Source organism: Oncorhynchus masou, chromosome 32 (assembly GCF_036934945.1).
Source record: "Oncorhynchus masou masou isolate Uvic2021 chromosome 32, UVic_Omas_1.1, whole genome shotgun sequence".
NCBI classification, from domain to species: domain Eukaryota; kingdom Metazoa; phylum Chordata; class Actinopteri; order Salmoniformes; family Salmonidae; genus Oncorhynchus; species Oncorhynchus masou.
In genome coordinates this window covers 61,894,989-61,909,456 of record NC_088243.1, presented here as the reverse complement: position 1 = coordinate 61,909,456, position 14,468 = coordinate 61,894,989, and the positions used below count along the sequence as shown (strand labels likewise).

Genomic DNA, 14,468 nt, shown 5'->3' with positions numbered 1-14,468 from the left:
GGAAAGCCAGACTCTCTGGCCGGGCGCAGGGTAGGCCCGGGACGGCGACGTCTGTTGGCTTGTTGTTGATACCTCTGTGAGGAACGCATCAGATTAAGACGGGTCTTCCTCCACATAAGCCGACAGCGTCTGACGAACCTCAAGGCTGAAGGCACTCTGACTTCTGCCTCCTGGTCCGGGAACAATGGAGGAGCATAGCCAAACTGACACTCGTGCGGGGACATACCAGTGGAGGAGGAGCGCAAGGTGTTGTGCGCGTATTCGGCCCAAACAATAAAGGATGACCATGTGGACGGGTTGTCACGAGTCATACATCGGAGGGTGGTTTCCAGCTCTTGATTCATCCTCTCTGTTTGACCGTTGGACTCCGGATGATACCCTGAAGATAGACTGGCAGAAGCCCCCATGAGTTGGCAGAAGGCCTTCCAAAACCTTGAGGCGAACTGGGGACCTCTGTCAGAAACCACATCTTGAGGAATGCCGAAGACTCGGAACACATGATTAATTACCAACTCAGCCGTTTCCTTGGCAGAAGGTAACTTAGTCAGAGGGACGAACCTGGCCGCCTTAGAAAACCTGTCGATTATGACTAGGATAGTAGTATTGCCATGGGATGGAGGAAGTCCAGTAATAAAGTCCAATGAGATATGGGACCAGGGTCTGTGGGGAACAGGTAAAGGATGAAGGAGTCCTTGAGGGCGGAGGTGAGAAGATTTGCCCTGGCAGCACACGGGGCAGGCATTGACGAAAGTGGCAACGTCTTCTCTTATGGTAGGCCACCAGAACTTACGCTGGATGAACTCCAAGGTGCGACCTACGCCCGGATGACAGGTGAGGCGAGAGGAGTGCCCCCACAGAAGGACCTGAGTCCTCACTGCCTTGGGGACAAACAACCGATTGGCAGGGCCTCCTTTAGGGTCCGGTTCGCTAGCTTGAGCACGTCTCACGGTATCCTCAACTTGCCACGAGATCGGAGCCACAATCTTAGCAGCAGGAAGGACAGGCATGTCCGTGTCATCTCGAATGGCAGGAGCGTAGACTCGGGACAGGGCATCCGGTTTGAGATTCTTCGACCCGGGCCGATAGGTGAGGATAAACTGGAATCGATTGAAGAAAAGAGACCATCTAGCTTGTCTAGAGTTCAATCGCTTCGCCTGCTGGATATACTCCAGATTTTTGTGGTCCGTAAGCACTTGAAACGGGTGAGAAGCCCCCTCGAGCCAGTGTCTCCATTCCTTCAATGCCATCTTAACCGCTAGGAGTTCACGATCCCCCACATCGTAGTTCCTCTCAGTCGGGGTAAGCCGGTGTGAGAAGAAAGCGCACGGATGAAGCTTCTTGTCTTCACCCCTCTGAGACAGGACAGCTCCAACACCAACCTCTGATGCGTCTACCTCCACCACAAATGGTTCATCCGTAGTCGGTAGTATCAGGATGGGAGCAGAGAGGATGCGCTGCTTGAGTCCTTGGAAGGCCGTCTCAGCTTCTCTTCCCCAAAAAACCTTGCATTGCCACCTTTGGTTAAAGCTGAGAGAGGAGCTGCCACCAAACTGAAGTTCTTGATGAACTTGCGGTAAAAGTTTGTGAAGCCCAGGAAACGCTGAACATCCTTAACGGATTTGGGGGTGGGCCAATCCGCTACCGCCCCTACCTTCCTAGGGTCCATTTGGATTCGACCGGGTTCCACTACAAATCCCAGGAATTGTACTCGGGATGAATGGAATTCACATTTTTCCGGCTTAACGTACAGATGGCTGTCCAGGAGGCGTTTGAGTACTTGTCTGACATGCTTAGTGTGTTCTTGAAGGGAGCTCGAAAAGATGAGGATGTCATCCAAGTAAACGAACACAAATATGTTAAGCATATCCCTAAGCACATCGTTTATGAGCACTTGGAACACCGCTGGGGCGTTGGTCAGGCCGAAGGGCATCACCAAGTATTCATAGTGACCAGTAGGCGTGTTGAAAGCGGTCTTCCACTCGTCACCAGGTCTGATCCGCACAAGATGGTATGCGTTCCGCAGGTCAAGCTTAGTGAAAACAACTGCTTCCTGGAGCAGCTCGAAGGCTGTGGCCATAAGGGGTAGCGGGTAACGGTTACGGACGGTTATGTCATTGAGTCCCCGGTAGTCGATGCAAGGACGTAACCCACCATCTTTCTTGGCCACAAAGAAAAACCCTGCTCCCGCCGGGGAGGTTGATGGACGCATGAGGCCTGCTTCCAGAGAGTCCTTGATGTAGGTATCCATAGCAGCTCGTTCGGGTGGAGATAGGGAAAAGATCCGACCCCTGGGGGGGCAAGTGCCCGGAAACAGGTCGATGGGGCAATCGTAAGATCTATGGGGTGGTAGCATGGTGGCCCTCTGTTTGCTAAACACCAGTTTGAGGTCATGGTAACACTCGGGAACTCGGGTCAGGTCGATGGATTCTAAAGACTCGGGAGTAGAACTCGGGGAATTCTGGAAAATACAAGTAGCTTGGCACGTAGGACCCCACTGCTTGATAGTGCCCACAGACCAGTCGATGTGAGGGTTATGGCTGTGAAGCCAGGGGTATCCAAGGACGAGAGGGAACTCGGAACAGGAGATCAAATGAAAGTTCATCAATTCCTGGTGTTGTGAAACTGAAAGTCTCAAGGAGGTAGTGACATGAGTGACAAGTCCAGATCCCAAAGGGCTTCCATCCAATGTAGTAACCCTCATGGGGTCACTTAGAAGTTCAGAGGGAACGCCATTCTCCTTCGCCCAGACACCATCCATGAAGTTACCTGCGGCTCCAGAGTCTACCAAGGCTTGAAGGTGAAGCTTGTGGTTGTCCCAGGAGAGGGTGACTGGAATGAGCAGACGGGAGTTGGACGGATGGGAGGAGGTTATGTTTCCCGTTACAGTTCCCCCGGTCTGTACGGGACAGAGCGTTTCCCTGGAGCCCGGGACACGTGGAACGGAAATGGCCCGGTTTGCCGCAATATAGACAGCGTCGCTCCCTCATCCGGCGGTCTCTCTCAGCCTGGGAGATGCGTCCAATCTGCATGGGTTCCGGTGGAGCCAGTGATGGTAAAGGTGGGGACTCGGAGCTGGGACTGATAGGAGCTAGAGGTCTACGGTTGAGTTCTCTCTCTCTCAGACGCTGGTCAATGCGTGAGGCCAACTTGATCAGGGACTCGAGATTGTCCGGTGGTTCCCGAGTGGTCAGTTCATCTTGGATAGTGTCGGAAAGGCCTTTCAGAAAGCACACCGTGAGCGCCTCGTTGTTCCAGCCACTCGCTGCTGCCACCGTGCGGAACTGGATGGCATAGTCCGTCACGCTGCGCCAACCTTGATGGAGAGTCAGGAGCTGTTTGGCTGAGTCAGAACCACTGCTTGGGTCTTGAAACACTCGTTTGAATTCCTCAGCAAAGGCAGAGTAGCTGGCACAGCAGGAACTATGGGCATCCCACACAGCAGTAGCCCAGGCCAGGGCTTTTTCCGACAGCAGGGTGATGATATATGCGATCTTAGACCGGTCGGTGGGAAACGACGAAGGTTGCAGCTCAAAGGAGAGAGAACATTGAGTGAGAAACCCTTTACAAGCACTTGGATCACCTGAGAACCGTTGGGGAGGTGGAAGACGAGGTTCAGCCAGGGGGTTAACTGCCATGGGTACGTGAACTTGAGGTACTGGGACGGGAACTGTTGCCGGGGTAAGTCGATCAGATATTTGCTTAATGGAAGTCAGCATCTCCGACAGAAGATGACAATGTCTAGCCATTAAGGCCTCTTGCTGAACCAGGGCGGCTTCGTGGCGTTGGACAGTCTCCTGGTGGTGGGACAGCGTGGCAAAAAGGTCCTGGGAACTGGCTGCCTCTGGGTTCATTTTTGGCTCTGTGTTTCTGTCAGGACCCGGTTTCGAACCTGGGTCTCCGGAGTGAGAAACAGTCACTTAACCAACTGAGCCACGAATAGACAGCAGAACCCAGAAGATGAGGCAGACACAGCAGTACTTAAGACGGTGTATTAAATAAAGAAAAAATCCTAAAATACAAAAATGGCAAATCCAAAAGGTGGTAGGTAAAACACAAAAGAACTCAAAAGAAACTCACCAAAAATAAACAAAAACAAAAAACAGAATACCACAAGAACGTCACCCGGAATCGACAAGAGCACACAGAACACTAGGGCAGGGTGCTAACATACAAACACAGAGCACAGAACTGAGGGAAACAAAGGGTTTAAATACAATCAGGGAAAACGAGACACAGGTGCAAACAATAATGGGGATCAAGGGAAAAACACAGGGACAAAAAGCACAATGGGGACATCTACTGACAAAAACCCGGAACAACCCTGGCCAAATCCTGACACTCAGTAACAACACCGCAGTAACAACGGCCTCAGTAACAACAGCCGCAGAAACAACGGCCTCAGTAACAACAGCCGCAGAAACAACGGCCTCAGTAACAACAGCCTCAGTAACAACACCCGCAGTAACAACGGCCTCAGTAACAACAGCCTCAGTAACAACAGCCTCAGTAACAACAGCCGCAGTAACAACACCGCAGAAACAACAGCCGCAGTAACAACGGCCTCAGTAACAACAGCCTCAGTAACAACACCGCAGTAACAACACCCGCAGTAACAACGGCCTCAGTAACAACAGCCTCAGTAACAACAGCCTCAGTAACAACACCGCAGTAACAACGGCCTCAGTAACAACAGCCGCAGAAACAACGGCCTCAGTAACAACAGCCGCAGAAACAACGGCCTCAGTAACAACAGCCTCAGTAACAACACCCGCAGTAACAACGGCCTCAGTAACAACAGCCTCAGTAACAACAGCCTCAGTAACAACACCCTCAGTAACAACGGCCTCAGTAACAACAGCCGCAGAAACAACGGCCTCAGTAACAACAGCTGCAGAAACAATGGCCTCAGTAACAACAGCCTCAGTAACAACACCGCAGTAACAACACCGCAGAAACAACAGCCGCAGTAACCACGGCCTCAGTAACAACAGCCTCAGTAACAACACCGCAGTAACAACACCCGCAGTAACAACGGCCTCAGTAACAACAGCCTCAGTAACAACAGCCTCAGTAACAACGGCCTCAGTAACAACACCCGCAGTAACAACACCCGAGGTAACAACACCCGAGGTAACAACAGCCTCAGTAACAACGGCCTCAGTAACAACAGCCTCAGTAACAACACCCGCAGTAACAACAGCCTCAGTAACAACAGCGGCAGTAACAACAGCCTCAGTAACAACGACCTCAGTAACAACAGCCTCAGTAACAACGGCCTCAGTAACAACGGCCTCAGTAACAACAGCCTCAGTAACAACAGCCTCAGTGACAACAGCCTCAGTAACAACGGCCTCAGTAACAACAGCCTCAGTAACAACAGCCTCAGTAACAACGGCCTCAGTAACAACGGCCTCAGTAACAACACCCGCAGTAACAACACCCGCAGTAACAACACCCGCAGTAACAACAGCCGCAGAAACAACGGCCTCAGTAACAACAGCTGCAGAAACAACGGCCTCAGTAACAACAGCCTCAGGAACAACACCGCAGTAACAACACCGCAGAAACAACAGCCGCAGTAACCACGGCCTCAGTAACAACAGCCTCAGTAACAACACCGCAGTAACAACACCCGCAGTAACAACGGCCTCAGTAACAACAGCCTCAGTAACAACAGCCTCAGTAACAACGGCCTCAGTAACAACACCCGCAGTAACAACACCCGCAGTAACAACAGCAGAGGTAACAACAGCCTCAGTAACAACGGCCTCAGTAACAACAGCCTCAGTAACAACACCCGCAGTAACAACAGCCTCAGTAACAACAGCGGCAGTAACAACAGCCTCAGTAACAACGACCTCAGTAACAACAGCCTCAGTAACAACGGCCTCAGTAACAACGGCCTCAGTAACAACAGCCTCAGTAACAACAGCCTCAGTAACAACAGCCTCAGTAACAACGGCCTCAGTAACAACAGCCTCAGTAACAACAGCCTCAGTAACAACGGCCTCAGTAACAACGGCCTCAGTAACAACACCCGCAGTAACAACACCCGCAGTAACAACACCCGCAGTAACAACACCCGCAGTAACAACGGCCTCAGTAACAACAGCCTCAGTAACAACACCGCAGTAACAACACCTGCAGTAACAACGGCCTCAGTAACAACAGCCTCAGTAACAACACCCACAGTAACAACACCCGCAGTAACAACACCCGCAGTAACAACACCCGCAGTAACAAACACCTGCAGTAACAACGGCCTCAGTAACAACAGCCTCAGTAACAACACCCGCAGTAACAACAGCCTCAGTAACAACACCGCAGTAACAACACCTGCAGTAACAACGGCCTCAGTAACAACAGCCTCAGTAACAACACCCGCAGTAACAACACCCGCAGTAACAACACCCGCAGTAACAAACACCTGCAGTAACAACGGCCTCAGTAACAACAGCGGCAGTAACAACAGCCTCAGTAACAACAGCCTCAGTAACAACAGCCTCAGTAATAACAGCGGCAGTAACAACAGCCTCAGTAACAACAGCCTCAGTAACAACAGCCTCAGTAACAAAAGCGGCAGTAACAACAGCCTCAGTAACAACAGCGGCAGTAACACCATGGCAGTAACAACAGCCTCAGTAACAACAGCCTCAGTAACAACAGCTGCAGTAACAACAGCGGCAGTAACAACAGCCGCAGTAACAACAGCCTCAGTAACAACAGCCTCAGTAACAACACCCGCAGTAACAACAGCGGCAGAAACAACAGCCTCAGTAACAACAGCCTCAGTAACAACAGTCTCAGTAACAACAGCGGCAGTAACAACAGCGGCAGTAACAGCCTCAGTAACAACAGCCTCAGTAACAACAGGGGCAGTAACAACAGCCGCAGTAACAACAGCCTCAGTAACAACAGCCTCAGTAACAACAGCGGCAGTAACAGCCTCAGTAACAACAGCCTCAGTAACAACAGCCTCAGTAACAACAGCCTCAGTAACAACAGCGGCAGCAACAACAGCCTCAGTAACAACAGTCTCAGTAACAACAGCGGCAGTAACAGCCTCAGTAACAACCGCCTCAGTAAAAACGGCCTCAGTAACAACACCCGCAGTAACAACAGCGGCAGTAACAACAGCCGCAGTAACAACAGCCTCAGTAACAACAGCCTCAGTAACAACACCCGCAGTAACAACAGCGGCTGTAACAACAGCCTCAGTAACAACAGCCTCAGTAACAACAGCCTCAGTAACAACAGCGGCAGTAACACCAGCGGCAGTAACAGCCACAGTAACAACCGCCTCAGTCATAACAGCCTCAGTAGCAACAGCGGCAGTAACAACAGCGGCAGTAACAACAGCCGCAGTTACAACCGCCTCAGTAACAACCGCCTAAGTAACAACAGCCTCATTAACAACAGCCTCAGTAACAACAGCCTCAGTAACAACAGCGGCAGTAACAACAGCCTCAGTGACAACAGCCTCAGTAACAACAGCCTCAGTAACAACAGCGGCAGTAACAACAGCGGCAGTAACAACAGCGGCAGTAACAACAGCCTCAGTAACAACAGTGGCAATAACACCATGGCAGTAACAACAGCCTCAGTAACAACAGCCTCAGTAACAACAGCTGCAGTAACAACAGTGGCAGTAACAACAGCGGCAGTAACAACAGCCTAAGTAACAACAGCCTCAGTAACAACAGCCTCAGTAACAACAGCGGCAGTAACAACAGCGGCAGTAACAACAGCCTCAGTAACAACAGCGGCAGTAACAGCCTCAGTATCAACCGCCTCAGTAACAACAGCCTCAGTAACAACAGCCTCAGTAACAACAGCGGCAGTAACAACAGCCTTAGTAACAACAGCCTCAGTAACAACAGCGGCAGTAACAACAGCCTCAGTAACAACAGCGGCAGTAACACCAGCGGCAGTAACAACAGCCTCAGTAACAACAGCGGCAGTAACACCAGCGGCAGTAACAACAGCCTCAGTAACAACAGCGGCAGTAACAACAGCCTTAGTAACAACAGCCTCAGTAACAACAGCGGCAGTAACACCAGCGGCAGTAAAAACAGCCTCAGTAACAACAGCGGCAGTAACAACAGCGGCAGTAACACCAGCCTCAGTAACAACAGCGGCAGTAACAACAGCCTCAGTAACAACAGCGGCAGTAACAGCCTCAGTATCAACCGCCTCAGTAACAACAGCCTCAGTAACAACAGCCTCAGTAACAAAAGCCTCAGTAACAACACCCGCAGTAACAACAGCGGCAGTAACAACAGCCTCAGTAACAACAGCCTCAGTAACAACAGCCTCAGTAACAACAGCGGCAGTAACACCAGCGGCAGTAACAGCCACAGTAACAACCTCCTCAGTAACAACCGCCTCAGTCATAACAGCCTCAGTAGCAACAGCGGCAGTAACAACAGCGGCAGTAACAACAGCCACAGTTACAACCGCCTCAGTAACAACCGCCTAAGTAACAACAGCGTCAGTAACAACAGCCTCAGTAACAACAGTGGCAGTAACAACAGCCTCAGTGACAACAGCCTCAGTAACAACAGCCTCAGTAACAACAGCGGCAGTAACAACAGCGGCAGTAACAACAGCGGCAGTAACAACAGCCTCAGTAACAACAGTGGCAATAACACCATGGCAGTAACAACAGCCTCAGTAACAACAGCCTCAGTAACAACAGCTGCAGTAACAACAGTGGCAGTAACAACAGCGGCAGTAACAACAGCCTAAGTAACAACAGCCTCAGTACCAACAGCCTCAGTAACAACAGCGGCAGTAACAACAGCGGCAGTAACAACAGCCTCAGTAACAACAGCGGCAGTAACAGCCTCAGTATCAACCGCCTCAGTAACAACAGCCTCAGTAACAACAGCCTCAGTAACAACAGCGGCAGTAACAACAGCCTTAGTAACAACAGCCTCAGTAACAACAGTGGCAGTAACAACAGCCTCAGTAACAACAGCGGCAGTAACACCAGCGGCAGTAACAACAGCCTCAGTAACAACAGCGGCAGTAACACCAGCGGCAGTAACAACAGCCTCAGTAACAACAGCGGCAGTAACAACAGCCTTAGTAACAACAGCCTCAGTAACAACAGCGGCAGTAAAAACAGCCTCAGTAACAACAGCGGCAGTAACAACAGCGGCAGTAACACCAGCCTCAGTAACAACAGCAGCAGTAACAACAGCCTCAGTAACAACAGCGGCAGTAACACCAGCCTCAGTAACAACAGCAGCAGTAACAACAGCCTCAGTAACAACAGCAGCAGTAACAACAGCCTCAGTAACAACAGCGGCAGTAACAGCCTCAGTATCAACCGCCTCAGTAACAACAGCCTCAGTAACAACAGCCTCAGTAACAACAGCGGCAGTTACAACAGCCTCAGTAACAACAGCGGCAGTAACAACAGCCTTAGTAACAACAGCCTCAGTAACAACAGCGGCAGTAACACCAGCGGCAGTAACAACAGCCTCAGTAACAACAGCCTCAGTAACAACAGCCTCAGTAACAACAGCGGCAGTAACACCAGCCTCAGTAACAACAGCCTCAGTAACAACAGCGGCAGTAGCACCAGCGGCAGTAACAACAGCTGTTGTTACTGAGGCTGTGACTGCTAGAGGGCTGCGTGCTGCTACTGTATATTGTATATAACTAATTAGCACAATACACTATTACACTGAGCTTGGCAGAGGATCTCCACACGTTGACAATAATTGTCTCATCTACCCCGACACACACTCACTCAAGCATGTACAGCAGAGGAGGCTGGTGGGTGGAGCTATAGGAGGACGGGCTCATTGTAATGGCTGTAATAAAATAAATGGAACACTGTAAAACATATTGAAACCACATGTTCCATTTATTCCTCTCCAGCCATTACAATGAGACCGTCCTCCCATAGCTCCTCCCACCAGCACGTAGCTCCAGATAGGCCTGTGAATCTGTTGTTCTGTCTCTCACTCCTCTGCCCCAGCTCTCACAGGTAGACAGAGTTTTCAAGCCTCCCTCCACCAGTCTGGCTCTTCTTCCTTCCCTTCCTTACCACGTGATCCTGATGATAATCTTGTTCTACACAGCATTTATTGTGCATCTGGTTGAGAAAACACCCAATTAGGATCCCTCACTTTCTCTCTCTCCACTCTGCTCCAATCAATCCTGGGCACTGAACCGCATGCCATGCCATATGGTGCCAGGCAGCTCTACCGCACTACGCTACCGAGGAGTGCCGTATTACTCAGACCGGACGTGGGCACAGCGGTACTCAGAAAACGGCCGTCACTCTCCACGTCTTGTCTCCGCCACTGGCTCAGTCATCCAGACAGACGACCACGAAAGGCCTTTCTTAACGCTTAAGCAACTCATCTAGCTTGGTATGTCTATTCCGTCGACGTACACTCATTTTGTTGGGCCTTCATAAATCAGACTGTTCACGTTAAGTGTTCTAGCTACTCAAGTAAATTCCTGGCTGAGGCACTCAAGAAAATAAGTTCCATGTATTAAAGTTTTATTCGGTATTCATAAATGCAAATTACTAACAGGCTCCACTGAATGTTGAAACCACTAAAAAACTGATTGGCCATGTTTGCTTAGTCTTTGTTTGATAAAAGACAGTCCATATGTACAGTCCATATGTTCAGTGTGACTTCCATTAAATAAAAGGCCTTGATGGTCCCCTTCATCCCCCCTCTGAAGGCCAGTGATGGATGAGTCCATTGCACCAGATACATTCAGTCCACTCAGCATTTTACCACAAAATAGGGATGTAAAACCTGGAGTCATCCATCAACATGTACTCTTACCTCTCAATACACTATTGCATTATGATTTACATACTGTGTGTGTGTGTGTGTGTGTGTGTGTGTGTGTGTGTGTGTGTGTGTGTGTGTGTGTGTGTGTGTGTGTGTGTGTGTGTGAGTGTGTGTGTGTGTTGTGTGTGTGTGTGTGTGTGTGTGTGTGTGTGTGTGTGTGTGTGTGTGTGTGTGTGTGTGTGTGTGTGTGTGTGTGTGTGTGCACGCGCACAGTCGTGTAACATGCTGGTAGCATCCCTTAATAAGTGACTGAACAGAAGCCGAGGTATGCATAAGGGTAGTATGTGCCTTATTCATTTTAAAGGGGACACGACATGACATGTTCTAACACTCTTGCCTAGCAGTTGAACAACCATGTAACGTTAGCAGCAACTAACATGATCATGTATTGTACTCAAACTCAGTTAGATCATGGGTTGCTGTAATGACATCCCTTATCATCCCAAACCGTCACCCTTACCTTAAACAAGTGGAATGAATGCCTAAACGTAACGGTAGAAATTTGACGTTTTTCCTCCCCTGGACAAACGTGGGATACTGAAGTGAGAACGTGCGATATTATTGCAGAACACAGTGAGCGGTCTCTGTTTCTAGATCAAAAGCTATGACAGAATGCCCTGGTCTACCAGTAATTGATGTGTAAAAAAGGCCTAGATTGCTCTCTGTGTTGTGATCTCTTTGTACTGCCTGACACTAAGGGAACTATGTGTGACAGCTTACTCAAAGAAAGGTCATCTCACTCCATTGAACCTTTTGGGGTATTTAAAATGTGTTTTGCCTTTTTCAGAAACTGCTAAGGCGTTGTGAGGTTTGTGTGACTTGCGTGAGCACTATCACAATTCCTCTCCATCAGACAGTTCTTTACTTCTCTTTCTTTCCCTTTCTGTCAATCCCTCTTCATTATATTTGCACCTCTGTCACAAGCAGAATGCTCTTCTATTGGTTGATTTTCTGAACATGCTAGATTAAAGTGTAATTGCTCATTTGAAAGATAAATGCTTTACATTTTCCTCTTTATCCTTTTATTTACTTTGTGCCTCAGGTATTTTTTTTAACTCAAAACATATAGAATTTTGCTATGTCTTCTTGCTTTCCTCTCGTTCGTTCACTTAAGTGTTGTAATTAAGTCTAAATTGGATTGGAGATGGGCTGCCACATTACTGTAGTTAGGGACTGTGTTAAGTGTGTGTAACACAGCTGTAGATGTTTCCTCTAGGAGTCAGAGCCTCTAAGTGCTCTAATGAAGAGTCTCTGACCAATTACAGCAAGTGATACAAGTCTGGTGCACGGAACACTGAGAACTCTGCCTTCCCATATTCCCAACCTTTCCTGTACATTTCCCAAACACTCAGAGAAAAAAGGAGACCGGTGGAAAGTGATCCGTAATAATGAAATACCTTCAAGTGAACTAAGTTACAGCAACATCATTCTGCACCCTCTCACACCCCAAATCATCATCCTCTCCTGTATCTACGTACCAGCTGTTCATAGATACTTGTATATAGAAATTGCTAGCTAGGTATTCACATAATGCCTGCCAGTAACATACTCATTATGATGACAAATTATTACACAATGCAGGGCCGGATCTAGCCTTCTGGGGGCCCTAAACGAGATTTGGTTGCCCCCCCCCCCCCCGAAAAAAACCCAACATTTTAGTGGCCTTCCCTCTTGAGAAAATTCACCGCAATTCTACACATTTTGCTGTGTGTCGTAAATATATTTCTTGCAATTTTTTGACACATTTCATGCAATTCTACACATTTTTACATGGGGCAGAGAGAACATTTTTGCAGTTTTAAAACTAATATCCTGCAATTTTACACATTTTTCCATGACTTATGCAATGTTAATGATATCTGAGTGAAAGAGACTAACAAAATCAATGGGGGCCCCCTGGAGGTCAGGGCCCCCACGTGCCCTACGTGCCTGGTTGGCTAGACTAATTTACCTATCTAAAATGTGTTAGCTGGAACGTGATAAATTGAGTGACTGTCAGTGACTGACATAACAAGATAAGAAATTCTCATGCACAGCCATATTTTGTATATGCACCTTGTGGATTCTACTATTCTAACTCTCAACAGTAAGTTGAGACCCCGACTGAGTTCCTTATGTCGCTTATGCCTTGATCCGGCCCTGACTCAAAGAACATCACCAAGGTCATTAACATACTGCTTTTCTACCTTGATAATTCAAAGGCACAATCCATGAAAACATAAAAATATTTTAAACAGCTATAATTTACATGCATAATAAGACGTGTTTAATTCTGCCAGGGTAATTAGAATTGATAAATTATTCAACTAGTCCGACAGAAGACCTCTAATTCACTTTAATTGTTTCAGACGGATCTCAAAATAATTCAAAGACAGTCGCTTCTCTGCCCTGTCATAATAATGTCACTGTTAACTCAACAGGAATATGTATTCTGTGATCTTGTCAAGGTATCGCCAGTTCAGTGTTATGTGGGTGCATGACTGGTACATAGATGTACAATGTCTGGCTTTCACCCTCAAGGAGTTTTCAAAGTGGAAGGACCCTTTTGGCTGTATAACAAAAGTAGTGCACTGGGCCTTTACCAATCCCGTATTAGCAGTTCGATGTAGTTCGCAAAATGATATAATCCAGCGCCATGTAAATAGAATTGGGAATTGGGAGGTGGGTTGCCCTCCGATAAAATATAGGCTGTGATAGCTGTAAGCCTAATTGTTATTTTCATTTATTAATGTAGGTCTATTGGTATAAAATAAAGAACTGAACAATTTGTTATTTAAAGCATCTCCCCCAAATACAGTACATGTCATGTTTTTGGCTTCAAAGACAATAATAATTATAGGCTATAACAAATTATAATTGAGATGATTCAAATAGTGAATAATTACCTAGTTTCTCTAACTATTTTAACTTCTTGCTGTAGGCCTACATCCTCATCCTCTGCCTTCATCTCTACCTGTAGCTTACCTGCCTCTGGTATAATGCATTTCCACCTCTCACTCTATCAGTCTTGCTGGTTCATCTTCCTGAATAAAAATGTGATATGTCCCTTTCTGTCAACCCCTCTTCATTATATTTGCACCTCTGTCACAAGCAGAATGCTCTTCTATTGGTTGATTTTCTGAACATGCTAGATTAAAGTGTAATTGTCAGTCTTGCTGACAAATAAGAATTTGTTCTTACCTGACTTGCCTTATTAAATAAAGGTGAAATAAAATTTAAAAAAGACATTAAATATTACAAAGTTGTGTAGCTATAATGCGAATGTATGGCTGTTTTGTTGTATATAATGAGCACCCAGATGCTGCAGTAGGCAACACGATGACACAGAAAGAAGCTGGCCCGAGGAAAAACATTTGCGACCCCGCCTCCACGTTGGCTACTATGTTGCAATATTAATATTCTCGGAGAAGTCTTGTAGATTACAAAATGTTTCAATATTCTCAGAGCCGGTCAATGCTTCCCTTCCCTTGCTAATAATGCAGACAGGCTGATGCAACAAAAACGATCTGGGCGCCGACATTATCAGGAACATCTCTGAATGCAGAGCAAGACTTATGCCTCTATTTCATGTTGCACTGTTCCACAACTAGGCTAAATGAGCCACTGTAGCGGCGATGGCTAGAAGACCGGTGACGTCGACAC

General features: G+C 47.8%; 1 protein-coding gene across 1 annotated transcript; it reads left to right on the top strand.

The window, feature by feature from the left end:
• Positions 1-4,286: 4,286 nt before the first annotated feature.
• On the top strand, positions 4,287-9,620 carry LOC135527242 (putative uncharacterized protein DDB_G0282133). The gene is made up of 11 exons (XM_064955843.1): positions 4,287-4,342; positions 4,373-4,594; positions 4,670-4,966; positions 5,012-5,578; positions 5,624-6,117; positions 6,299-6,326; positions 6,628-7,588; positions 7,629-7,633; positions 7,719-8,658; positions 8,714-8,718; positions 8,774-9,620. Exons 1-11 carry the CDS (start codon positions 4,287-4,289, stop codon positions 9,618-9,620), a joined length of 4,422 nt encoding a protein of 1,473 aa, XP_064811915.1.
• Positions 9,621-14,468: the final 4,848 nt, after the last annotated feature.